The sequence below is a fragment of the Lepidochelys kempii genome, chromosome 6 (assembly GCF_965140285.1).
Source record: "Lepidochelys kempii isolate rLepKem1 chromosome 6, rLepKem1.hap1, whole genome shotgun sequence".
Classification (NCBI taxonomy): Eukaryota; Metazoa; Chordata; order Testudines; family Cheloniidae; genus Lepidochelys; species Lepidochelys kempii.
In genome coordinates this window covers 112603354-112628708 of record NC_136385.1, presented here as the reverse complement: position 1 = coordinate 112628708, position 25355 = coordinate 112603354, and the positions used below count along the sequence as shown (strand labels likewise).

General features: G+C 43.2%; 1 protein-coding gene across 2 annotated transcripts in view; it reads right to left on the bottom strand.

The window, feature by feature from the left end:
• RCOR1 (REST corepressor 1) overlaps positions 1–22846 on the bottom strand; it is a 127033-nt gene extending 104187 nt beyond the window's left edge. The window contains exons 1-2 of one of the 2 annotated variants that reach the window (XM_078853389.1): positions 22375–22846; positions 22174–22230 (exon numbers count right to left, since the gene is read on the bottom strand). In XM_078853389.1, coding sequence (XP_078709515.1) covers positions 22174–22230; positions 22375–22567 — 250 coding nt within the window. In that variant the 5' untranslated portion in view covers positions 22568–22846. Of the gene's footprint in view, positions 1–22173; positions 22234–22374 lie in introns of both variants that reach the window. The other variant, XM_073349705.2, reaches the window with a different exon arrangement.
• Between the last annotated feature and the right edge of the window lie 2509 nt (positions 22847–25355).

Below are 25355 nucleotides of genomic sequence, written 5' to 3'. Positions count from 1 at the left end.
CACGAAATGTAATCGGAAGCCCTTGGAATTATGGGACAGAGAAAATTACAGCATGAGATGGCAATTCCCTCCCCCACGATGCACTGAGATCCATTCCCAGAACTCCTAGCGGGATACGGTGGCGATTTGCACAGTGGTGATAGCTACGCTGGTGCACTGATCTCTCGATTGATGCTAGAGCACCAAGGGTGGATGCGCTCCGCTGACACAAGGAACGTTGTGTGAACATGCACAAGTGAAGTAATTACAGTGGCTTACGACCATCAGCGTAACTTAAGTTAACTTAACGCTGTAGTGTAGACATGGCCTAAGTAATTTTTCAATTGTTCTGTCCCTATTTTAGCCTCCGATTCTACCCAGTTTTCACAGGCATTCATTAAGTTAGTTGTCCAGTTGCTAGTAAACTTTTCAGCAAAAGCTGAAACAAAAGTCATTTAGCACTTTTGCCATTTCCACATTTTCTGTTATTGTTCCTCACCTTCCACTGAGTAACAGGCCTACCCTGTTCTTTGTCTTCCACTTGCTTCTAATGTATTTGTAGAATGTTTTCTTGTTACCTTTTATGTCTCTAGCTAGTTTAATCTTGTTTTGTGCCTTGGCCTTTCTAATTTTGTCCCTATATATTTGTGTTGTTTATATTCATCCTTTGTAATTTGACCTAGTTTCTGCTTTTTGTAGGATTCCTCTCCTGCCAGGTGCCAATGTTCTTTGCTAAAGGGCAAATTAAACCCAAACCAAGCTAAGGAAAACTTTGATTATTTTCCTACTTGCAAATCAACTGTCAGGTGCCTTTTATAAGCAAGTCACTGGAGTGAAGTAGCCTCTATGTACATTATGACTTTAAATTACCCATCCCTACCCCATTCTGTTAATCAAGGGAGCAACCTCCCCATTCATGTATGATCAGCTACCGGTACAAAGCTATGCTGGGCATAGCCAATTCTTAAACTACTTGTGGTAGCTGTTACTCAAGACAAGCTGTAGCTGGCCCCTGAGCAGGCTACAGCATGCAGATGCAAGCAACCAGGCACCACCAAACGCAGACTAGCGCTCCGAGGCACTAGACACCCCTAAATGGAAAGAAGGAACACATTCCTCACACCATACCAATAGAGCTGGCACAGTCTACATGCTCCCCCTGGTCTCCTGGAATTGGTACAAAGTGCTCTGCCCCCCAAATGCCCCTTAATTTATTTTGAACAGTCCCCTGAAACCGTCTTTCCCCTGCTGATGTATTTCCATACACCAGAAGGGGATTTTTGGATAGGCTTGTGTGAGTAGAGTGCAAGACTGTTCCCTGTAGTCCACCCCAAGCCCAGAGGGTTTTGTACAGTCTAGTTTCAAGTCTCATTGTTTTACATGCCCTTTCCCCATAATTGCTAATTACTCAATAGCTAAACAAATGCTTTTTTTGGTGAAATAATGGAATTTCTCGAGTCGAATTCACTCAGTGGGATGGTTATGACCATTAGCGATAGTTCCCCCTCACACACGTACTCCAACCCGCTTCAGTTAGTCTCTAGCTTTGTGTGGCTGTTAACCACATGTACCCTTCCAAAGCCAGGGGTCTTATTTATGACTATGAGGCTGTGTTTCTTCATCCGTCAAGTCAGTCTATACTTCCTTTCATCAGTAAATAATAGCTGCATGCTGATAATTCACTACAACACAAGTTAGAATAGCCATTTAAACATCTGCTTTGACAAAGATCCAGTTGTCACACTACCATAGGGTGACATGGATGCCTCTGTGAAATAACACGGTGTGACGGCATATTGTGACTCAAGCATGACTGGGTAGTCACGGCTGTCTAACAGTGCAACTAGTCTCACTTCCAGGTGGCTGATATCCTGTAAACTTAGTCTAACTTTAGGATCACTGCATAGGTGTTTATGCTGGCAATACTACAACCTCAGAACAGATTCCTGGTTTTTTTAATACATACATAAACCAGTAAACTGGAATGGGTTTAAAAAGGGAGCACTGCACTGCTCCGGACACCTGGGTTAGATGGTGCTGGTCACACTCTCAGATGCCTTGGACCAACAGGGAGGGGTTGGAAGTGTTATGGCTACAGCACAAGCAGCCCCATAGGGAACAGACTCTGCCTTGAGTAGCCACAACACACACCGCTTCCTCAGACAGTCAGGGAACACGACATTGACAGGAGTGCCATTTAGTCCACCTAGGATATGGGACAGTAATTGCAACATAAGGGTAGAAGAGAGATGACCAGAAAGAGTACAGGATGAAGAGATGGGATGAGAGAAATCCATCCAAGACATAGCTTTGATTTACTCAGTTAAGAGATTTGAGAGGGTCAAGGGGGGAAAACACAGTTAAAGACTTTATTAAAAAAAAAAAAGCATCCTTCAAGTGTTTTGAATATAGTAATAGACAGAAGCAATAGAACTTGTAAAATCCACTCACCCGTGATGAGCAGGAAACTTGTCGCCAGGGAGGAAGATAGCGTAGCCATCAACTTCTGCATAGGTTTGTTTTTATTACTTTTCTAAGTCTCACAATTGAGGCGGAAAAGCCTTCCCAATTTGAACTGGCGCAGTGCCTGAGTCTGCAAGCAGACAGCTCCTCTGCTGTTCCCAGTAGCAGTTGCTTGGGGAAAGCAGTAGTGTGGAGCTAGGTGGTGACACTGCCTAGAGTGTGTATAAAGCCTTGCAGAAAGTAGTGAAACTGGGAGAAATGTTGATTTCACTAAGCCATGGTGGAGTTAAGAGTCAGTTAGCAGCCACGGCAGCTCAGCGTTTTGCCCTTGCTATGGTTGCTTTCCTGGGACCGGTCCAGCCACACTTTCTGCAGCATAGATGGGAATCCCAAGCCATATGAGGCATCAGTTAAAGCTTGATCTTCCTCCCCGTTCTCCTTGGTGGGACAGAGCATTTGGGATAGCCACACCCAGCTCATGCCATTGTGTATACATCTTACAGTCACCATATCCCTGATTGAGTCACTACGGGTTAACTACACAGATTTTCCCAGAATGCATGGATGCAAACATGGGTGGGCAGCCTGACAGATGCAGACATACAAGACACTGAAATGATGGCAGAAACTTAGGTGGACAAACATTGACCTGTGATATTTGTAATGGGCTACAGTCAACATGCCTCTAATTGTTTAGAAAAGTTCAGAAGTATTATCATGAACAGGGTTTCAGCTGCTGCTTGGGAAAGACCTGAGCAGCTGTGGGGAGGGGCACCAAAGCTACTATGGGAAAGGAGATGCCCAGAAACGTGGGTGCGGGCTGGAAGAAAGAAAGGCTGGGGAAGAGGTAGAAACACCTGTATTTGCCCTGGTCATCACTCATCACACTCACTGGCTGCACCAGTGCAAAACCCTAATGTGGAGAAATTTATTTGCTTCAGTGGAGTGTTCCTCTGCTAGACTCTAGAGTAAGCTGCCTCATTCTATCATGCAAACAGCAGCTTAAACAGGTTTGCCCTGTTTACACTAGAGATTTCCACTGGTGCAGCTATAACAAAAGCAAACCGCCTATGGCTGTAACCAGGCCAAATGCCCAGGATGGACAAAGTCACAACCTCCTGGCTACTGGATGGACGAGTAACAGGCAGCTGCTAACCCGCACAATCAGGAGACTCTAAGATGGAGAGAGCTCTACAGATGCCAGACAGACTGCTTCAGATCTGTTAGTCACCTACTAGGCCAGTAGGAAAGCTGGACACTGCCCTCCCATCATCCCCCACCTGACCTCCCACCCCCCTTCCCCCATAAAAGTGATTTTGGGAAGAGCATCTTGTCAAGAATCCCCAAATCCTTCCAGATCTTACTGGTGGGACACAGTCTCTTACGCTCCTCCCTCCCCCCCCGCCCCCCCCAAAAGAAGAAGAAATATTGTATCCATAAGATTTTTCAATCTCTAAGCATTTCTATAGTGATGTTTAGGTCCAAGACACCTCAGGCCTATTTAAACTTCACAGCAGCTGTGCAACACTGGATGGGTCATAGAATATCAGGGTTGGAAGGGACCTCAGGAGGTCATCTAGTCCAACCCCCTGCTCAAAACAGGACCAATCCCCAATTTTTGCCCCAGATCCCTCAAGGATTGAACTCACAACCCTGGGTTTAGCAGGCCAATGCTCAAACCACTGAGCTATCCCTCCCTTATTAAGATGGGGCAATTGTGACCATTCTACACAATGCCTGGGGAAGTGCTATCAACTGAGATCACTCTGGCTGGTGCAACAGTCCTTCGTAGACAACGCACGTTTGATGATGAATTGTGACAAAAAGGCTGCAACTTGCACAAGGCCAGAGAGTCAGAGAGAGTGCTGGGATTAGCACTTGCAAACTCAGTCTCCAGCCCCTGTGCTCAAACCATCAGACCGTGCTTCACTGGCAGTTTGCTAAATTAAAGTGTCTGAAGCACCCAGATGTGGTGCCAAGCCCTAGCCAACATTCACGGGTCTAAGGTTTGGATCCAAAAACACCAGTGGAAGGGGGATTGCACCAATTAGTCTTAAGAAGAACCATCTCCTCAACCCTTATCTTTTGTGAAGATGGAAACCAAACAGAGAACCCTGGGGAAAATGGGATTTAGAATGCATTTGTGAAAGCAAGAACTAGGACACCGTAATATGAAAGATTCTGATAATATGAGTTTGTTGTATGTTTTGGTTTGGTTTATAGACCGGAAAAGATTTGAGTTTACTATTTCATAATCTAGGCTTTCAAAGGTAGCACTAGGTACAAAATGCGCTCCAAACCTTATAAAGATTCTTGCTATGTTGAAACTTTCCCCCCCAGACTTTTTTTTTTTTAAATTAATACAAAGAGAAAATGTAATAAGTTCCCACCACAAATTCACTGAGGGACCCTGCTCTCTAAGTCAAAAATAAAGATGGATCTGTATTGCCATTTCAATGGAGTGCAATCCCTGTACTCTTTCAGAATACCTGGAACAAGCCAAGTGAATACAAAAGTGTTAAAGGGAAAGAGGAGCTGAATCATTAGAAGCAAATGGTAAAGAAGATAGATTTTAAGAATGCATTTTCCATTTGCAGTCGCTTTTGTCCTTTCATTTGCTTATATGATTTCCTATTTCCTCTCTTCTGGCATTTTAATTCTCCAGTGTCACTCACCTTTGGCGCATGCCTCATTTCTGCATAGTCACTGGCCTCTCCCCCCTTGCAACGCCTTTCCCTTCTGGCCTACAAAGCCTTGCCAAAATATGGCAAAGCAGGAAGAGAAAGAGCAGCCTGGCTGTTATTCCTGCTTCTTTGTTTAACATTTATGGCATCCAGAGGGTCATTTAATCTTAGCCTCAGCAAAGCAACAGAGTTTAGCTGCCAGCTCTTAACTCTAATACAGTAATGAGGACGCCAAATTGAGATTTCAGACTTTTTTTAAAAAAATTGCTTCTTTAAAAGTCTCTGTAGCATCTTCAGAACACTCAAAAGTTGTTGAAAACTGAGCAACAGAATGACTGCAATTTGCATAAAGCCTAGAAGCAATTCTGCCTCACCCCCCAGCTCTCTCTATACAATCACACAACAAAATTTCAAAGCTACTTAAACACTTGATCGCCCTATGATCATAGTGCTCCAGTGGCCATTTTGGTTAATAAAATAGGATTTTGATACTCAGTTTCTAGCCAGTACTGACTGCTGTCTAAAGCTAGAGACACAGTAAGGATCTGAACAGAGGAGGTTTTTTAAAAAAAAAACAAAAAAAACCCACAACACTTTTAGTGTTTATGGTATTGGTAATTTATGATATTGATAATTAATAAAAAGTTTAACACTATTTCTAGAATGATATTGCCTAGAGACCTTGATCATGCCCTCTGCCTTTCCCCCCCGCCCCAAACAATAATCCAATCGTACTAGGCACCGTACATCTAATCAAGACTGCAAGCTCTCCTGGCAGATGCCATCTATACATAACTCCTGGCTAGAGAACAATGCTTATCTCGCACAGAAACAGAGTTACCTGAACAGTGTAGGGACGCTTAAGGTCTTGTTTTGGTTTTATGGGTTGCCTTTTAAAAAGCCCCACTCTGTTATAGTTTTAAGAAAAATGCAAAAGTTTTGCCAAACAAGTGTTTATGGACAAACAACAATGCACAATTGAATGACCCTGTTTTTGTTCATGACATTGTCCTCCTTAGTTCAACACATCATTTAATGGAAGAAAAGACCCAAAACAATTTGGCTTATCAACAACCGAGACACAAAATATATGGCTATCAACGTCCCAAAAAATCAACCACCAGAGTGGAAGGAGAAATGCTAGAAGTAGTAAGTCATTTTGCCTATATAGAGAGAGAATATTTTGACCAGCTTCAATTTCCAGCCCTCATGTTTGCAGAGATGGCCTGCCAAATCTGAAAGAATCAATAGCTGTCTTCCTAAGTCTGACAACAGCTCCAGTGCCTCTGTTGTCACTCAGTTTTACAAAGCTGAAACACAGCCAAGACTGACTAGTTATTTTTTCCCCACTGCTGATATTCAGACCCCTGGGAGAAGCAGCAAAAGACAGAAAATCAAGTCAGTTTAACTTTGCTGGGGAAAGGGCAGAAGTTATTCACTGGGATCTGAGTAGCAGTAACATCCTCTTGCAGCAGCCTGAATATTGAGGCCAGGGTAAAGTATGATAGCAATGATACAAAGCCACTCTCCCCCACTGCTGCAACCAGTACACCATGAGCAGCACCCAACTGTTCTATCCCTTTAAGTTGCAGGGTGTACAACAGCACAGATGCTTTCTACTGTGGCTTTTAAGCCTCAAGCAGATTTTCCTAGCCCTGGTTATAGCAACATGACCGTCTAAAGTAAAGAACAGCCATTTGAAAATACATCAGGAAAGAATAAAACCAACTGTCAAAGACAAGAATAAAAACCACCCTCTTCAACTAACATCCACTGAGACAATCAAGTTCTGGGCTGGCAACAGCTGTAAGTCCTATAGATAAATTATCAATAGCCACCATATTCAAACCCTCGGTTCTTGTGTGATGGCCTTGCAGACTCCCGCAACAGCCATTGAAAACAGGTTCGCAAACGATGCTACTTCATCTGACAGCCTCCTAGTTCTGCCCCTAGACAAAGATGACCCAGTGCTTTTTCTAGAGGCTTGCTCCAGGCAAAGCAGCAACAATTCCTACTGAAGCCGCTGAGTACGAGATAATCAGATAAAGCAGCATTCCACATAATCTAGTCAGTCAATGTTTAGCGGGAGACATCTGGGTGCAGGACAAGGATGTCTGGTTGTGATCATGCAGGCCCCAGTAGTCTAAACACAAGGTCTTGATGAGGGGGTGTAAAGAGTTCTCAGGGAGTTTCAGAACGGCAAAGATTCTAGCAGATCCCAATTCCCTGGCTGCAACAGGAGGATATTTTTATTACCCCTAAATAAACTTGGAAGGATTAGATTTTTATCACTAAATGTTGATTTCACTATACACACAAAGCAAGGAAAAACTATTCCCATCACCAATAATCAAAATTTACAAACAGGCAAAGTAAGAAAAATGCTGCTTGACAACTTTTAGACTTTAAGGATACTCACTTTGTATACTTGGACATGTGATGTTTTAAATTTTTGTTTTAATTGTTATAAAAAGCTTTAACCTTCTGAATCTCAATTGTCATTAAACAATTATTGGCTCAACCCCCTGCCCCATAATTTACTGCCTCTGCAAAAATTTAGATCTAAATATGCTTAAGAACTAAAACATCAATATTGTCTGTTGACATTATTTAAAAAAAACTGCTATCCCTACTTCTAAAGATTTTTTTGTTAGGGTGAGAGGGTTTTGATTGAATACACTCCCACACTACCTTGCAATAACTTAGACAAGGCACAAGTTGCAAATGTATTAATGTATCTTTGACTGTTGAACCTCTAGTACCTCTGGAGGATGTTAAAAAAAAACAAACCCACACACACTACTAAAGTTAAACATTTTTAAAAATCAGCAGGTCCAGATAACTTGCCTTCAAGAGTTTTAAAGGAGCTGGCTCAGAATCTTGCTGGACTGTTAATGTTGATTTTCAATAAGTCTTGGAGCACTGGGGAAGTTCCATAACACTGAACTAAAGCTAATGTTGTTCTGCTAGTTTTTAAAAAGAATAAATGGGATTACCAGGTAATTATAGGCCTGTCAGCTTGACATCAACCCCAGGCAAGATAATGGAGCTGTTGCTAAGGGACTCAATTAAAGGAGGGTAATTTAACTAATGCAAATCACTGTGGATTTATGGAAAACAGATCTTGTCAAACTACCCGGATATCTTTTTTTGATGAGATTGCAAGTTTTGTTGATAAAATTTTGATGTAATATAGTTTGACTTGGTACCGCACAATATTTTGATTAAAAACTAGAAAGACATAAAATCAGTATAGCACACATTAAATAGATAAAAAGCTGGCTAACAAATAGGTCTCAAAATGTAATTGTAAATGAAGAATCATCATCGAGCAAGTCTGTTTCCAATGGGATCCTGCAGGGATCCATTCTTGGCCCTATGTTATTTCACAGTTTTAATCAATGACCTGGAAGAAGACATAAGATCACTGATAACGTTTTCAGAAGACACACAAATAGGAGGAGTGGTAAATAACAAAGAGGAGAGGTTGCTGACACAAAGTGGTATGGATCACTTAGTGAGCTGGGCGCAAGCAAACAATATGCATTTTAATATGGTTAAACGTAGATGTGTACATCTGGGAACACAGACTGCAAGTAACACTTACAGAATGGAGGACTATCCTGGGAAGTAGATAGTGAAAAAGATTTGGGAGTCGTGGTGGATAATCAGTTAGACATGAGCTCCCATTGCGATGCTGTGACCAAAGAGTTAATATGATCTTGGGATGCACAAGCAGGGGAATCTCGAGTAGGAGTAGAGAGGCTATTTTACCAATGTATTTGGCACTGGTACGACCACTGTTAGAATATTGTGTCCAGTTCTGGTGTTATCAACATTCTATTTAAATTGTGAAGTTGGAGAGGGTTCAGCAAAGAACTACAAAAATGATTAGAGTATTAGGAAACCTGCCTTACAGTAAGAGGCTCAAGGAATTCCAATTTATTTAGATCAACAAAGAGAAAGTTAAGTGATGGCATGATTGCAGTCTATAATTGTCTATCTGGGGAACAAATATTTAATAATGGGGCCTTCAGTCTAGCAGAGAAAGGTATAGCATGATCCAACGGCTTGAAGTTGAAGCTAGACAAATTGAGACTGGAAATAAGGTGCACATTTTAATGGTGAAAGTAATTAACCATTGGAAAATTTTAGCAAGGATGATAGGGGATTCTCCATCACTGAATTTTTAAATCAAGTTTGATATTTTTCTAGAAGATCTGCTCTCAGAATTATTTTTGTGAAGTGCTCTGTCCTGTGTTATACAGGTCAGACTAGACAATCAGAATGGTCCCTTCTGGCCTTGAAGCCTATGAATCTCTGGTTTAGAAGACATATTAAAATGAGCTTTATAATCATTTATGTCCATCCTTTCACATCAGCATAAACCATACTTTTTCTAATATGCCTATAAAGATAAAACAAATTCGTTAACTGTCCATCTTTGCTCCTGGATGAGAACCTGAATATTATAGAGCCGTGGTTCTCAGCCAGGGGTAAACGTACCCCTGGGGATATGCAGAGGTCGTCCAGAGGGTAGATCAACTCATCTAGCATTTGCCCAGTTTTACAACAGGCTACATAAAAAGCACTAGCAAAGACCGTACAATCTAAAGTTTCATACAGACAAAATGAGACAGCAAGCAATTTTTCAGTTTTAGTGTGCTGTGACACTTGTATTTTTATGGCTGGTTTTGCGAGCAAGTAGTTTTTAAGTGAGGTGAAATTTGGGGTAGGCAAAACAAATTAGACTGCAGAAAGAGGTCCACATAGTCTGGAAAGGTTGAGAGCCACTGTTATAGAGTGCTGCCTGGCTGTACCAGAGTGACCAAATAGCCAACATTCAACACCGCAGCATTTTTAAATTACAGCCTTAGTGGCTTTTGTTCCGGTGGAAATTGACACAAGTCATTTTTCACCTGAAACTGCAACTGTAAGACAAAACAGGCTTAGTGACATAAAGAACATTGGATGGGGTGCTGGATGGCATTTGCTTGCACTTTAAAGAATCTATGTCTAACAGGTTAGGGAGAGTTTTTGAAAGAAAAAGAGTTGCTCAAAATTCAAACCAGAGCAAACAGGAAACTTTTGGGGGGCGGGAGGGGAGGAAGGAGGGATCTTATAGTCCCCTCAATTATCTTAATTACTGCACAAAGTTAGGAGTAACAGGTTGACTGCTTCTCAAGAGGTACACACACTTGTGTTTCTCAGGGTGAATATATGAAGAATGAAATCCATTAAAGTAGTTGTCATGTAATCAACAAAATGTGTCCCCTCTTGACTTCAGAGGGTTATTCTGATAACTGTTCCTACACCTCCAAAGTTCTCACCTGCAGGATCTCTCCCATATTATTCAATATCTATATAATGCCGAGGGAAGCTGGTGGGAGAATGGAGCTACATGCTACTAATGGATGAAGCTGAACCTATCCAAGACTGAGGCAATGCTGGAGAGAAGGTGCTTCAAAAAGAGTTGGTCTGCTCATCAACATCTCCATCTATCACAGCCTTGGGGTCCATTTGGACTTAATACTATTGGATCCCCAAATTGCCATGAGGACAAACACACACATCAATCTTTAAATGGCCAGAATGGGGTGCAATCCGGTAACTGGGACATCTCTGGGCAGGGCCTTATCAGAACGAGAATGATGAAACAAACATCTAGTCGCAATTGCATGAAATCACCGCGACTTCGGCTGTTGGATAGAATCCACTTCAGGGTCTCTGCCCTGATAATCTGAGCGCTCCATGGGAGTGCCCCTAGCTACCCAAGAGATCAACTCTTTCCCCACAGCCATGGCCTTCGTGGCAGCTACAAACCACCGGAAGAGTGAAGCTACAGACCAGGAGAGGGAATGTAGTGCCGGGGGAGAAGGGGTAATTTCTACAGCATAGGTCCAGTTCCTGTTAAACATCCACAGACCTAACCATGCTCAGAACCCATTTCTGTGACTTGGCTTCTCCCACGAGGTGTGTTTTTGTCCATCCCCCTTTCCTCTCCTGCCCCAAAAAAATCCTGTTCAAAAAGTTGATAAACTATTTCCTGTACAGTCTGGGAAGGCACATCGATATTACTACTGAAGTACCTGGGAGGTGCTCAGACAAAGGCGAGGGGAAAGAACAGGAGTAATCGATAAACATCTACTTAGATTGTAGACGCTTTGGGGTAGGGACCATCTTTCTATTCTGTGTTTGTATGGCACCTAACATCAGGTCCATGACGGGGATTTCCAGGCACTGTGATAATACAAACAAAGTTCTGCTAGTTTTTGTTTTATTTTTATTTCCCTAAACAGAGGGCTCTGAGTCATCAACCAGAAGAAAGAGGTCACAAGAGGGATTTTAAAAATAGTTGTGGAATAGATTAGGTGCAGAGATGAAGTTCCCATGGGATGGGGGAGGGGAGAAAGAAGGCAGAAAACACAGTGAGGGACAGGAAGACTGAAAAGTACACGAAATACACTAGAAAACACAAGTCCTAAGGTTGGGGTAAGGAGAACAAGATCACGGAATAGCTAGAAGACCTAGAGACATAATGGAGGAGGATATATTACCAGCAGCAATCAGAAGAATGGCCAGGACATGCCACAAGCATGGCAATTCTTTTGGGGGGGGGGGGAGAAGAGGGGCACCAGGGCTGATTACAGGAGTACATGAGGTAAACCAGGCACCCAGTTTTCGGACAGTAGGGAGTTACAGGCCATGTGCAAATAAGTACAGCTGAACCACTGCAAAGGAAGTAGAAGCTGGAAGAGCAACTTTCAGACAAGTTGCTGTAAGAGGTGAAGCTAGCTAAGAGGCTGGATTTTGCTAAGAAAGGGATGACCAGGGGTTAGTTGGGGACACCTCTAGGAAAGGATTACTAGAATGGGAGTGATGGTTGTTGCATCATGAGCATCACACACACACACACCCCCAAGTAGCCAGAGAGCAACCGATTACTGCTGCAATACATGAAACAAAGGTTGAGTAGAGGAAAAAAGAGAGAAGAAATATTTGGGTCTGAGCTTAAGAGGTACCAGCAACTCCTATTAACTCTGGTCAGAATTATGGGTGCTCTGTGCTTCTCAGATCTTATGACAGACACTGAAGATGGAACAGGGAGCAATCCCTTGCACTACTTCAGGTACTGAATTTCCCTCACCTTTTGATTGAAGAATTCTGAATCCTAAGTTTGAGATGCTGCATTTCAGTGATAGGAGAACTGGATATACAAATATATTTGGACCCAAACTTTTGTAAGGTACATTTATGTGAACTCTGTTAGTATTAATTAGAAACCTTTGCAGCTTTAAAGTTAATATACCGGGTTATCTTGCCTGAGTCACAATTTATATTTTCACAGCAAAAAAGATATTTCTAAACTCCTTAGATATGTGGAGCCAATGACCTTTGTTTAGAGTGTATGCTGTTTTTAGTAGTATGTATTTTTAACACTGATTACAATTCTTAGGCTACATAAGTAATGCCTTTTATACTGTGTGTTTTGAGTTTCACATGTGATGTATCACCGTCATATGGTACTTTGTTTTAAAAAAGTTTAACATGTACGGTCACTAACTGAGGTCACGTCCATCCATTCCCGCAACAACCCCTTCCCCAACCTTAAGCAGAGAGCCACCACACGTGCTACTGTCCAGATGCTGTTTTGTGCCCGTCCTTATCTTTCCATCTATCAGACAAAGAAAATCCAGAGCCAGTTAAGAACAAAGTCCTCTTCCCACACGCAATGAGGTGGAATATCAGAACACATTTTTTTGTTGTTGTTAAGACTACTTAATACCAACACTGAGGCAGCCTGCCTAGCAACAAGTTGAAGTTATAAACTCATATCATCCTACTTGTGTTCCCATGGCTACTGTCATGAACAGAGCAGTGGCAGCTGCAGATATCAGGGAAAGGGGTCCCATTAGAGACATATTTAAGATTCTGAGACAGAAAACAGTACCAAGAAGGTATGAATGCTATCTGGTACATTTTCCACTACAGCCCACCTCTACATCCCCAAAACTGCTCTGAACAGCCTTCCATTAGAGCAGTGGCTCTCAAACTTTTGTACTAGTGACCCCTTTCACACAGCAAGCTTCTGAGCATGACCCCCTTATAAATTAAAAACATTTTTTTTATATATTTAACACCATTATAAATGTTGGAGGCGAAGCGTGGTTTGGGGTGTAGGCTGACAGCTGGCGACCCCCCCATGTAATAACCTCACAACCCCCTGAGGGGTTCCGACCCCCAGTTTGAGAACCCCTGCATTAGAGCCTGTAAAATATTAGTGGTTTGTCATCTAGAGAAGCAATTGAGCACACTGGCTTCTGAGGAATGCTGAAAGTGTTTGTTTGTTTGTTTTTCAAAGCTAAAAGTGAATTCACACTACAGTTGCGCAGCATGACTGAAGACAGCCATGAGCTTATGCAACCCTTAGCAGCCTACACAAAAGACGTAGCAAAGGCCACTTGTCAAAGTTGTTTGGAAACAGCATGGTCTAACAGCTTTATTAGTGTTCCATTCTTTTTTTCTTTAAAAAGTTCAAAAATTGTAATGAAGGGCCCAAGCCAGAGTGCTCTTGATTCACGCTAAAGGCAATGAGACTAGAGGGCCCAAAGAGAAAGCAGGGGAGTGGAAGGAATTTCCCATTTCAGTTCACATCTTGAGGAAAAAAAGGCGGATAAACATTTGAATTATGAATCCAGACTTTTCCTCCAATCCTGACTTGACTGTTCCCCCAAGATGAGAACATTTCCCTCTAGCAACATTTCCATCTTAATCTTTCACTGTTTATAGGATCTCCACCGGGTTGAGAGTCTACAGTCCATGCTTTTTCAAATTGCAATGATTAATTCTTTCTAACAAGGAAGGAAGCCAGCCAGTCACTTACATAACAATATATACTTGGGCTAATATAAGCAGAATTGCTATAGTTACACATTATTCATTGGCCCATGTTTTTGCAGACTAAATATACAATATCTAAGAGAACAATGTTTTAAGGGTATATACAAACTTTTTAATGCCCAATATTTAAATCCAGATTTAAAAAAAAAAAAAAAAATCTGTAAATCAGTGTAAAGCGAAGTCCAAATGGACTCAGATATCAATCTGTAGTATACAGACACAGACCCGTACGATAATGGGCATAATCCAGATACCTATAGACAGCATAACTGCACAGATGCCACAGGTGGCACGTGGTTAGATTCTAAATTAGAAGGCTATACTATGAAAGTAACAGAGGATCTCTTATGAGAATATCATCTGTGAAACCTCTCCATACTGAGGAGGAGCTTGGGGTAGGGGCACTTCTACTACAGACACCAACTCACTTCCTTACACTGTTCATTTTCAACACTGCTGCCACCCCACTGAAAGAACAAAGAGAATACCAGTAGCATCCTGCGTGGAAGCTCCTAATGCACCATGACCAGACGAGTATACACCAGATCTTCCTCTGAACAGGGGATCTTTGTGATTAGATATTATCAGTCCATTGCAGCCTCCCACTCCCTCATCAATGTAAGAAACTCCATTTACTAATACTTCCTTTTGCAGAGTTCAACGAGTTTAGCTGCTGTGCAGCACTGAATGTTTGAAGATGCTTGGCAGAGCGGGTTAGACACACTAGCTTGGTCTCAATGTACCTACCATACTAAAAGAAGTTAATCACATCACGATCAGTCACATTTCAGCACAACTGGCATTATGGGTTCAAGATAATAGAAGAAAGTTTCCAAAAGGAAAGTTAAAAACAAAACAAAAAAGAAAAAGGGCTATTCTCAAAATTTAAAATAGAGTCTAAATTACACTGCAAGGAGGTATTTCCTGTTCATCATTTGAGAAAATTTTAGTTCAAAAGTCAATTTCATATTTTCCAACACACAAACATATTTAAGAGCATGGACTTTAACTAAAACAAATGGCAAACTGTGAATTTGTATAGAGAGGCTCAAAACCTCAAAATGTACAAGAGCACTAAATGTGCAAATTGGTAAAGATTTCATAAGGAGGTCAAAATCCAGTTCTGCTTTCACAATTGGAGGTTCCTTGCTCCAGGTCCACTGAAGTAACCAGTCACTCTAATTAAGTTACATTACAGGCCGCTCAGCACTTAGAATTCTTCTTATTTTATAATTGTAAAGCACCATGAAAATCTATGCCACAGTATCACAAAATTAGGAACATTACTAAAAATTAAACTGAACAAGTTTCCAGAGAACCAGCTGCCTCAGCTGCACTTGCCTAGCATCTGTTCAGAAACCAATATGGATATTCAGAAGTTCAACTGCACAGCTGAAGTGTTTTACAAACCACATCCAGTTATAATACTCTGAAGGTATGTTACAGGACAAGAGCCCACCGTAAGTGCATTGTACATTGCATTGTACACCGTAAGTGCATTGATCAGAGGCAAGATTTCCGAGCTAAGAACTAATCACAGAGAGCTCTAAGCCTTTCACTTGGCCAAGTCACAACACTAAACTAGGCTGAAAACAAAAGTTTTAAGAGCAACTCATTAAGTGGCAGAGACCAGTTAGAACAAAGGATCCACTTTTCATAACTATCAAGTCAGTCCCACCATTAATACACTCATCAAAAGATGACGCAGTGACAAGTTTATTTTGCAAAAACTGCACGAGTCAGGTTGATTTCACTAGGGGACCTCATGACCTCCAGTAACAAGACTGTTGGAGAGGCCTCTTGGCATTGCACAACAAAGTGACAGACAGCATCTTTGGGCTACTCACTTCACTGTGCAATGCCAAGGGAAGCTATACCAAGAGAAACAAGGTGAACCATCTAGTTCATTATACTTTTCACTCTCATTCCAGATGGACGACCAATGCCTAACTGCCAGGGAGCTGCACCCAAGCTTCCTCCCTGCCTAGACATGGTCCCACAACTTCCGAGAGTTACTGGGACCAAATGTATTAAGGGCAGTATGAGCTGAGTCTCCCTGAGGCAAGATTGCACTGACCAAGTCTCTCAAAACTTTAAAGAAATCAAATCAGCTGCAGGGACCTGGCCATCCAGGAGGCAAAGGAAACATTTGGGTGTTTATATGACCAAAGTGGGGTGCATTCCCAGACCTCCAGCATTTCAAATGGCATCTCCTCACAGTAAGCATTTCTCCCACATTCTGCGTCCCTGGATCCAGATGTTTCTAGGGTGCTACTGTAATTCGTCCCTTAACAGGAATACTTCCCTAGATCAAGAGTGCTCTGGTTTTATTCATTTATTTTTGTAGTACAGCAGCCAAGAGACTGGTGAAGGCCAGCTCTCCTGTAAGCAATCCATAGATGGCTTCTCCCTCTCTACCTCCCCCTGGCATCTCCATCATAGATCTGATTGAATTAGGGCACCCTCTGGATTAACCAGTCATTTGTCAGGAGTTCACTTCTACCGGAAAGAAAACAAGAGCATTCTCTCTGAAGATGACATGGACATAACAGAAGTCTGGAGGTACAAGAACTGGCTCATACTTGTTCTGCTATAACTGACATGAAAGGTACTTAGTTGCACTACAGCCATGAGAAGGAGAATTGCACAGGAAAAATCGTTTCTATCTTCTCTGTATTTATAGATTCGGAACAAGTTGTTCTTGTCAAGATATTCTATAATGCTTTTCAAAGTCATTGAAACCTAAATCTTACTTAAAAGTGATTAGCCATGCAAAAGGGTAAAAAAAAAGTAACTAGGTTCCTTTTTATATTACAATATTTCAGCACAGACAAGATGAACGAGCAGAAAGCAATCAGGGTCAAGTAGCAAGCATGTTTTTTGCTAGTACACCCCTCCTTCTCCCCCCACATAAAATAAAATAGATTTCTATTCATCTTTGGGACACAAAACATTCCCTTTCACTAAGTTTTTCCATTAAACACACAAGTACACACAGCTTTTTGTTCTCTTTTTTAAATCCTCAGTTTCTCAAATGGAGAACTCACAATATATGCTGGCCTACTGATAACAAGTATTGTTTGCTAGAGCTGTCAGCTAGCAGTCAAACGTTTGACTCACAATTCTTTATATTTACTAAAAAGAGGGCAATGGTGGGGGAGGGACAGCTTTTCTCAATGTATTCATTAACTCAAGGCCAAACAGCAAAACTTATCATCAATATATAAATATTTATAACACACTTAGGAACAATTAAAAACTTACTTTTCTATTTAAGACAAAAGAGGCAAGTGCTGTGTCCAGCTACCAAGACCTGGTTTATCAAAGCAACATGTAGTTGCAATACCTTACATTGGGCCAATGGGTGGGTAGGATGAGAAAGGGACCAGTACTAATTTAAGGAAAGATTCTACAAAACTTTGTCCATGTGACCTAGTCCTTAGATCCCTGCATGGCTACAAAATTTGTATCCATATCCAATCCACAAAAATGGACCATGGATGTGGATATCCAGATTTGCAGGGATGTCCTACTGCCAGTAGCCAATCCACTGAACTCAAGGAGCTACAAAGTAAAGACTATTGCTCCACATGCGTAAGTATTTGCAGGCTCATGTCCTTGGCTTTCAAGAATCACAAAGATCATCATCAGGCCCTTGCCACATTCAATTTTAGCCATTGTAATTTTAAAGAAAAATTTAAGATCATACAGAAGGCCACTTTAATTCAGAAGGAAATCTAGTTATTTTTTGGCTCCAAAAGGAATCTAAAAATATACATTCTAGTCTTAGTATTTTTCCCAGCTCTACTGAAAACCTCTAAACCATTAGAGGTGGTTAGACTAGAGGATCCTAGTGGTCCCTTCTAACCCTATGATTAGTCAAAAGGTGAGGGGTTCTCTGCGCACTTTTTAGTAGTTTTGTGTTTATTCTGTTTGATAGTTTGTCATTGCAAATCCAGAGAGTAACTAAGGAAACCTTAATTTTTGATTTCATGTTGTACAGTATTCACTGCCTCTTTGGTCTGATCTAGCTCTAATGTAATTACGAAATCTGAATCAACATCTTGTTACTGTCTTGCTCAACTTCACTATATTTTGCAGAACGTAGTTCTGAAAAGCCTTCCTAGTTTAATATTCTTTACTATAACTGCCTCACACATGTGCATAGTATTTTTATATATACACACACAAGAAACAGACTGGACTAACAGAACTGCTACTTCCGCTTCTTATACTAATTTTGATTGTAAGCATTCAGGGCAGGGACTGTCTGTTACTCTGTTTTTATGAAAAAAGAAAAGGAGGACTTGTGGCACCTTGGAGACTAACAAATTTATTGGAGCATAAGCTTTCGTGAGCATAAGCTGTAGCTCACGAAAGCTTATGCTCCAATAAATTTATTAGTCTCCAAGGTGCCACAAGTACTCCTTTTCTTTTTGCAAATATAGACTAACACGGCTGCTACTCTGAAATCTGTTTTTATGATGCTTAGCACAATAGGGCCCCATTCTTGGTTGGTCTTTAGGCACTAGCATAATAAACATAAACTTCTGTAATGAACATGATTAATAATAAATATATCAAAGGTACACTTAACTTTAATGCCGAACTGTAGCTAAAAGCATTTACAGTCCCTATTCTAAAATCATGGCCATGATGCAAAAATCTGTTCTGTACTGGGTTTCAGCCTCCAGTACCAATGCAATAGTGCAGATCCTTAGTGTACATCCTTAGTGTACACACAGTTTTACACTGGCACAGTTTACCCAGGGGTAAGGAGACACTGTTTATACTAGGGGTTTGTACCAATGCACCAGCTAGAGCAGAGGTGGACAAATTACCATCCTGCCCGGCCCCTGAGCTCCCAGCTGGGGAGCCTAGCCCCCAACCCTTCCCCAGCTGTCCCCCCACCGTGATGCCGCTGCACACCAGCGCTCTGGCCTGCCGCTCCTGCCGGGCACACGGGCAGTGTGGCTGGTTCTGGTGGGGCTGCGAGCTCCTGCTGCTCTGAGCAGCATAGTAAGGTGCGGGGGGGTCCCGGGGGGCAGTCAGGGGATGGGGGGGGGGTTTGGATAGGCATGGGAGTCCCAATGGGGCTGTCATGGGGTGGAGGTGTGGATGAGGTGGGGGGGGGGCACTCGGGACAGGGAGGTGTTGGATAGGGGGTGAGGTCCCAGGGGAGCGGTTAGGGGCGGAGGGTCCCAGGAGGGGGTGGTCAGGGGACAAAGAGCAGGGGGGTTGGGGGTTCTGAGGGGGGCAGTCAGGAGGCAGGAAGTGGGAGGGGCAGATAGGGGGTGGGAGCTAGGCTGTTTGGGGAGGCACAGCTTTCCCTACTCACCCTTCCATACAGTTTCACAACCCCAAAGTTTGCCCACCCCTGACCTAGAGTCCCAGCATAGGCCAGGGCAAAGAACCAGCAGGTTTTACAAATCCTTTGTTCTTCCCTACTAGAAATAGGATGTTTGGTAAACTGAACCTACAGTCATTGTGCATTATTATAACACTGTGCTGTTTGAATGTAGTAGTCATAAGAATTTCTAGGCCAAACAATTGCTTAGGGTTAAGAGAGATAGACTCCAGATAGCTGAAATTTACACTTTTTGCTGAAAGATCAAGTTTGACTGGCATTATATTCCAGAAGTACAGTTATTTAGGAATGCATACTATTATTTAAAAAAAAATCAAATTAAAAACTGAACAGGGATGCTCAGAAGAGAAAATATACATTTTTGTGAACAATGTTAACTGCAAAACTATCAAGATAGTTTGGTAAAAATTAGCATTAGTTTTCCAATCTACTTAAGTAGAAGGTAGATGTGAGTATACACTAAACTCTTAATTATGTCTAAAAATTAGTTCCACAATAAGGGCCCAATTCAAAGTCCATTGAAGTCAATGAAAGTCTGCTTATTTACTTTCTATCAGGCTATTATGGACTAAGTACTGCATTGTTTACTCAGGCTGAACTTCCACTGAAGTTGTGTAAATTAAATTTATTTTTCCAGCTATGTCATACACTTCCCACCCCACTGGGAAGAAAGATGAGTCAGTAATGAGTGCAATAACTTTTGCATACGTAAATCTACAAGATTAACCGAAAACTAGAAGAAAATAAATACAATCCTAAATGTATTCAGTTCAGTCACAGCAGTAAGAAAAAAAAGTCACTCTAGTAGAGAAATGAGGTAAGCTAGAGAATTGATTTGCAAGGTTCAACGAAAAGCGTAAAGTATTGTTGTAACACTTGGCTAGAAGCCAGTAGGATCCATGTATGTTACAGCAATGTTGTGCTTGACCTACAGAATGAAAAAGAGAGTCAATTGCTCCCTAATAAGCCCTTCCCCCAGTGGTCAACCCAAAAATGGAGTTTCCATGAGCAGAGAGACCTTGTATCCTATTCTGTCAATCGGAAGAACCAGGAGAAATGTCTACCCAGGAAGAAGACAGGAGAGAGAGACAATACAAATAAAATCTGTAAATAACTATATGAAATGCTGTAACTAAAAAGATGTTCAACCTGAGTATCCACAAAAAATGCATAAGTTAATTGATTTGTAGAGACTGCAACAGTGTAAAAAATAGAGAAAAACCAACCTATTCCATTAAATAAAAAGGCACCCAAAACATCTTCATCCTCTGCACCGAGAAGCTCAAGAATATATATTTCAGAATTTAGATTGATCTAATAAGTCAATTAACAGCAAGAGTTACTCTCTGGTTTGTTCTGAGAAATGAACTATTGTTATTTTCAAGTCCTGTGTTTTGTTTTGTTCTTTTAAGCCAAGAGGTACAGAGGATTCAATGAAGTTTGAGAAACGCAAGAGGCAACTCCAAGTGTTAAGACCTCCAGACAGTAGGAGGGTTTTCCCACTAGCTTTAACCAACAGTTACAAAGGAACAATTAAAAAACACATTTAAAAACTAAGGAAGTCAACAGTCTACCTCTACACACACAGCTGTAGACACATCTATACTAAATTGTTTGAATCACATGCCTTCCAGTACAACTACAATTCCTTTGTTTGCTCACAATTTTCTCCCATACCACTTTAAATTAGCTTACAAAGAACTGCAGCAGAATAGATGGAATGTGGAACATTTTGGCAACCAACTGGTTCTTAAGAATTTTTTTTTTAAAAAAACAGACACATTAGTTTGCCTAAAACAGCCATAATCGAATATATTTGAAAAAGAGGAACAGGCATTTGTGACTTCATCTTTTTTATTTCTACCCTTATGGTCGAACCCACAAACATACAAATCGTGTGGAGGGGGAGCGGAAATCTAACTGCCATTTACGGTCTCTCCTAGCCAAATCAGCTTCCCTGCTTTTCTCCCTGTTTGCAAAGCGCCCTCTGGAAAAGCATCTAGACTTCTTTTATTAACCGTTGGGGGGGGGGGGGGAGAATCGTGGTTTTTCTCTGGCCCTGAATGTCTCGTTTTCGGGGGGGGGGGGTATTTTTTAAAAAGTACTGGGGGTAAGGGGATAGAAAACCCACTAAAGGATTCGATTTCATATTAGTGCCAGGGAATCTGATGAAAGTCCTTTTAATTAGTGCCACGCTACTCTCCTAAAGACCCAGATCCCAACCCGATCGTCATGAATATGAAACTAACCACACCTGAAGAAAGAGAGAGAGAAAAGGGGGGGGGAGAGAAAGTAGCACGGCTAATCCCTCTTGCTTCCGTGCCATAGAGTGAGATATTCATATTTCCCTGGGGGAGGGCGGGGGCGAGGAGGGACGTAAATAGATCTATAGCTATAGTTTTGGTTCTATTTCATGGAAAAGGAAAGATCTCCTCTCCCCCTCCTCCCCCCCCCCCCCAGTCTAGAGGCACGTTTCCCCTACACGTTCCCCCCTTGTTGCTGTTCTTCCCTTGGACAGCAGGGTGAACACACACACAAAAGTTGTTGGTTTTCCCCTCCCCTTTTAATGACCAGAAATCTAATGCAACCAAGTGACCTCTCCCACACCCCCCAATAAAACAGTCTTATGTCCAGCGGATCAATCCACACACTAACCCCAACTCCCAAACGCAGGATGTCAGATCTCCAGCCAGCCACACACACAGCCGTTGGAGGCTCCTAACCCACTCACACAATGGTGCTGAATCCTTAGGAGACACTGGAGACAAAATAACTCACCCGGATCAAAATCAGGAACCACGGCTTGGTACTGGGCTCCAACTCTCATGCCGCCTCCTGCTGAGATGTCAAAGAGAGAGAGAGAGAGAGACCGGATTAGAAAGAGCGTGCTTCATTGATTTGTGTATGTGTGTGAGTGTGAGAGAGATTAACAGAGAAAATCCCGGAGCGAGTTTGAGGCTCCCACTTCAGCGGACTTACCATGCTCTTCATCACTAGAGGAGCCAGAGCTGCCTTCCTCCCAGGAGTTGCCGCTGCTATTTCCATTGGGTGCTGCTGCTGCCAAACTTTTATTATTCCCATTATTGTTGGCGCTGGTGGCGGCAGTGGCGTTATTATTCCTGCCTCTTCTTTTCCCTGAGACCTCTGGGCCCTTCTCTATCATGGCTGGCATTTGGGGGTGAAACTGGCAGAGAGAGCAGAGTTAACTCGGGGGGGGGCTGCGGAGGGGGGGGAGAAGGGGCTGCTGGAGCCTGGGAGCAGCAGCAGCTGCTGGCAAAGCCCCCGGCTAGGGGCGGGGGGGGGGAAGAGGGGGCGAGAGGGAGGCTGAGGCGCTTTCAGTGTGCGGCCGCTTTAAACCCCCTGCACGGCGAGGGCTACAACTTTGAGGCTCATCCCAGCGCTGCACTTCCCTGCACTGGGACGCTCGTCAACCTGCGCTGCTGCCTGGCCGCGGCCCCACCTCCCCCTCCGCTCCGGCGCCCTCCCATTGGCGGCCCCCACATTTTGGGAGGCAGGTGCCTTTGCCATTGGCCGCCCCACCCCGTCCATCAAGCCGGCCCGGCGCTTCCGTTTGTCAGGTTAGGTGGAGGCGTATCGCCCGCTGTACGTGGTCGGGTTTTGCAATCTCTACGCCCAGTGATACATCCCCTTCCAAGGCTACATTGTAGCGGGGAGGGAAGTGGGGGAGTTTCACGCCGTGGCCCCGGAGGCGCGGGGGGCTTTGGGGACGGGCTCGAAGAGGGGGGAAGGGGATGGGGCGGAGGGGCCCCAGCGAGGGGGCTCCAAACCTCGTGCTTTGAACTCAGCAGCACTCGGGGCTGGGGACTATTTTCCTCCCCTTGGCGGAAGGTTACGCGGAACGCGCCGCTCAGTTTGAATGGAACCCCCATACAAAGAGAGAAACTAATTGCTACAAAGTGGCCCCGGGCTGGGGCCGGCCCCCCGCGGGGGAGGGGCGGCGCGGGGACCAGGGTGGGGAGACCTGCCCTGGCTTTGGCCGGGCAGAGTCGCCCCTCGAGCGGGAAGAGGAGTTCGGCCGGGCGGGGAGGAAAAGTCCTTGCAATTGCTGGAGTTGGCCAAATTGCCCCCTCGGTGGCGCCGCGTGGGGAGGGAAGCTCAGGGCATTAGCCGGGGGGGGGCAAATCAGCAGCCGCTACCCCACCCACCTGAGCAGCAGGCGCCTGGCCAGGGGACAATGGGCAACAGACAGAGTTTAATGAAACACAATAAAAAGGTGGAGGGAGATTGATGCTGGCCGACCGGTACTGAAGTCAGCAGGGTGCCACCCACGCGTAGGGATCAGTCCTTGCATAGCTGATAGCAGGATCAGGCCCTTGAGGGCCAATCCTGCAGCCTCTTGCCCACGTGACAAGCTTTGTTCACACGAGCTGTCCCAGAAAACTGCTCATGCATGTCTGCAGGGTCATGTTCTTAGTCCCAGATCCTCAAAGGCACCCAATACCTTTAAGGATCTGGGCCTTACCTCTTATAGAAATAAGGTCCTTGCCCTGAGAAGTTTGTAGTGTAAGCATCTGACCCTGTAGAGCTTTCTCTTGTGACATCAGTGGGCTTGCTCCTATGAAAACTGCTTCTGAGGATTCCCCCATGGGGCCCTGACAGCCCATATGGCTCACAAACCACATATCACACTCCACATTTCTTCCACTTCCAACCTGCAAACTGCTATGTGGGCAGACACTTTTGCCTTTGCAGATTCAACAGCACGACTGGGGTTTTGAGCCTTAATCCTGCAAGGAGCTCTGCTCAGGCAAAAATCTGAGCCCACAAAGAGTCCCCTTTTCTGCTCCTGGGCTTCATAGGAGTGCAGGAATCGATCCACACGGATGCAGTTGCAGCATCAGCAGCAGGGACTTTCATCCTCATACCCATTTGTACAGTGCCTGCCACAAGGTCTGATCCTAAACTGAGTGGTGCAACAGCAGTATCAAAATAGCAGCAACCAGTTTGGTAGGGCAGGGGCTGTGAAACGAGTGAGAGGACAAAACAAGCAGGGAAAAAGAAGTGAAGCAGTAAGAGCACTTTTCCTTTCTCTCCCTTTTCCACTGAATTGCTATCAGTGAATGAGGGTTTGGGGGGGGGGGCGGGGGGACGACACTTACTCCTACTTTGCAAAAAAAAAGTCGGGACTATCCCTGCCAGAGAGGGAGTTGGAATGCACAAGCTGTAAGAGTATTTACTATTTGAACAGTACAGTAGCATGAGATAAAAGTAAATCTAGGATGGGTTGTACCTTCTATTACTAATTCAAATTACCTCCTGCAGCAGCTATTCTTTTATTGGTCAGTAGCACAATTAAAGCTGCAATTTGACTAGCTGCAGCTATCTGAATGTCAGACAAACTGTCTCCAGTCACACCCCACCCCCCATTTAAATGTGAGGGAACTTGAAAAGGGGAGAGAAAGCCTGCTGATCAAGATAGTGGTTTTGGGTTGTTTTTTGTTTTTTAATTTGGCTTGTTTACTATTTTACTGATTACTCTGCCTTACACTGGACAGGTCTACACTGCTCAGTTTTGCCAGGATAGCTATGTTGATTAGGAGTGTGAATAATTCACTTAGGAAGAATTTAACTAAACCAAATTAAGACCACCTCAATTCTGAATGATAGCATCCAAAGAGGGATTTAAGGACTGTGTGGATGCTCTTATTCAAAATTTATTTACATAACAAAATTGAATTAAGGCCAATATAATTCTGAATGTGTCTACAAAGGCATTTAATGTGGGAGAGTCTAAAAGTTAATTTGGATTAATTTTCCTTAGAGCTTGTCTACACTTAGGGCTTGTCTTCACTACTGAGGGGATCCATGCTGTTGCAATCAATACAGTGGGTGTTGATTTAGCAAGTCTAGTGAAGTCCCACTAAATCAACAGCTGCGTGCTCTCTGGTCAACTCTGGTACTCCAGCTCCCCAAGAAGAGTAAGGTAAGTCAATGGGAGA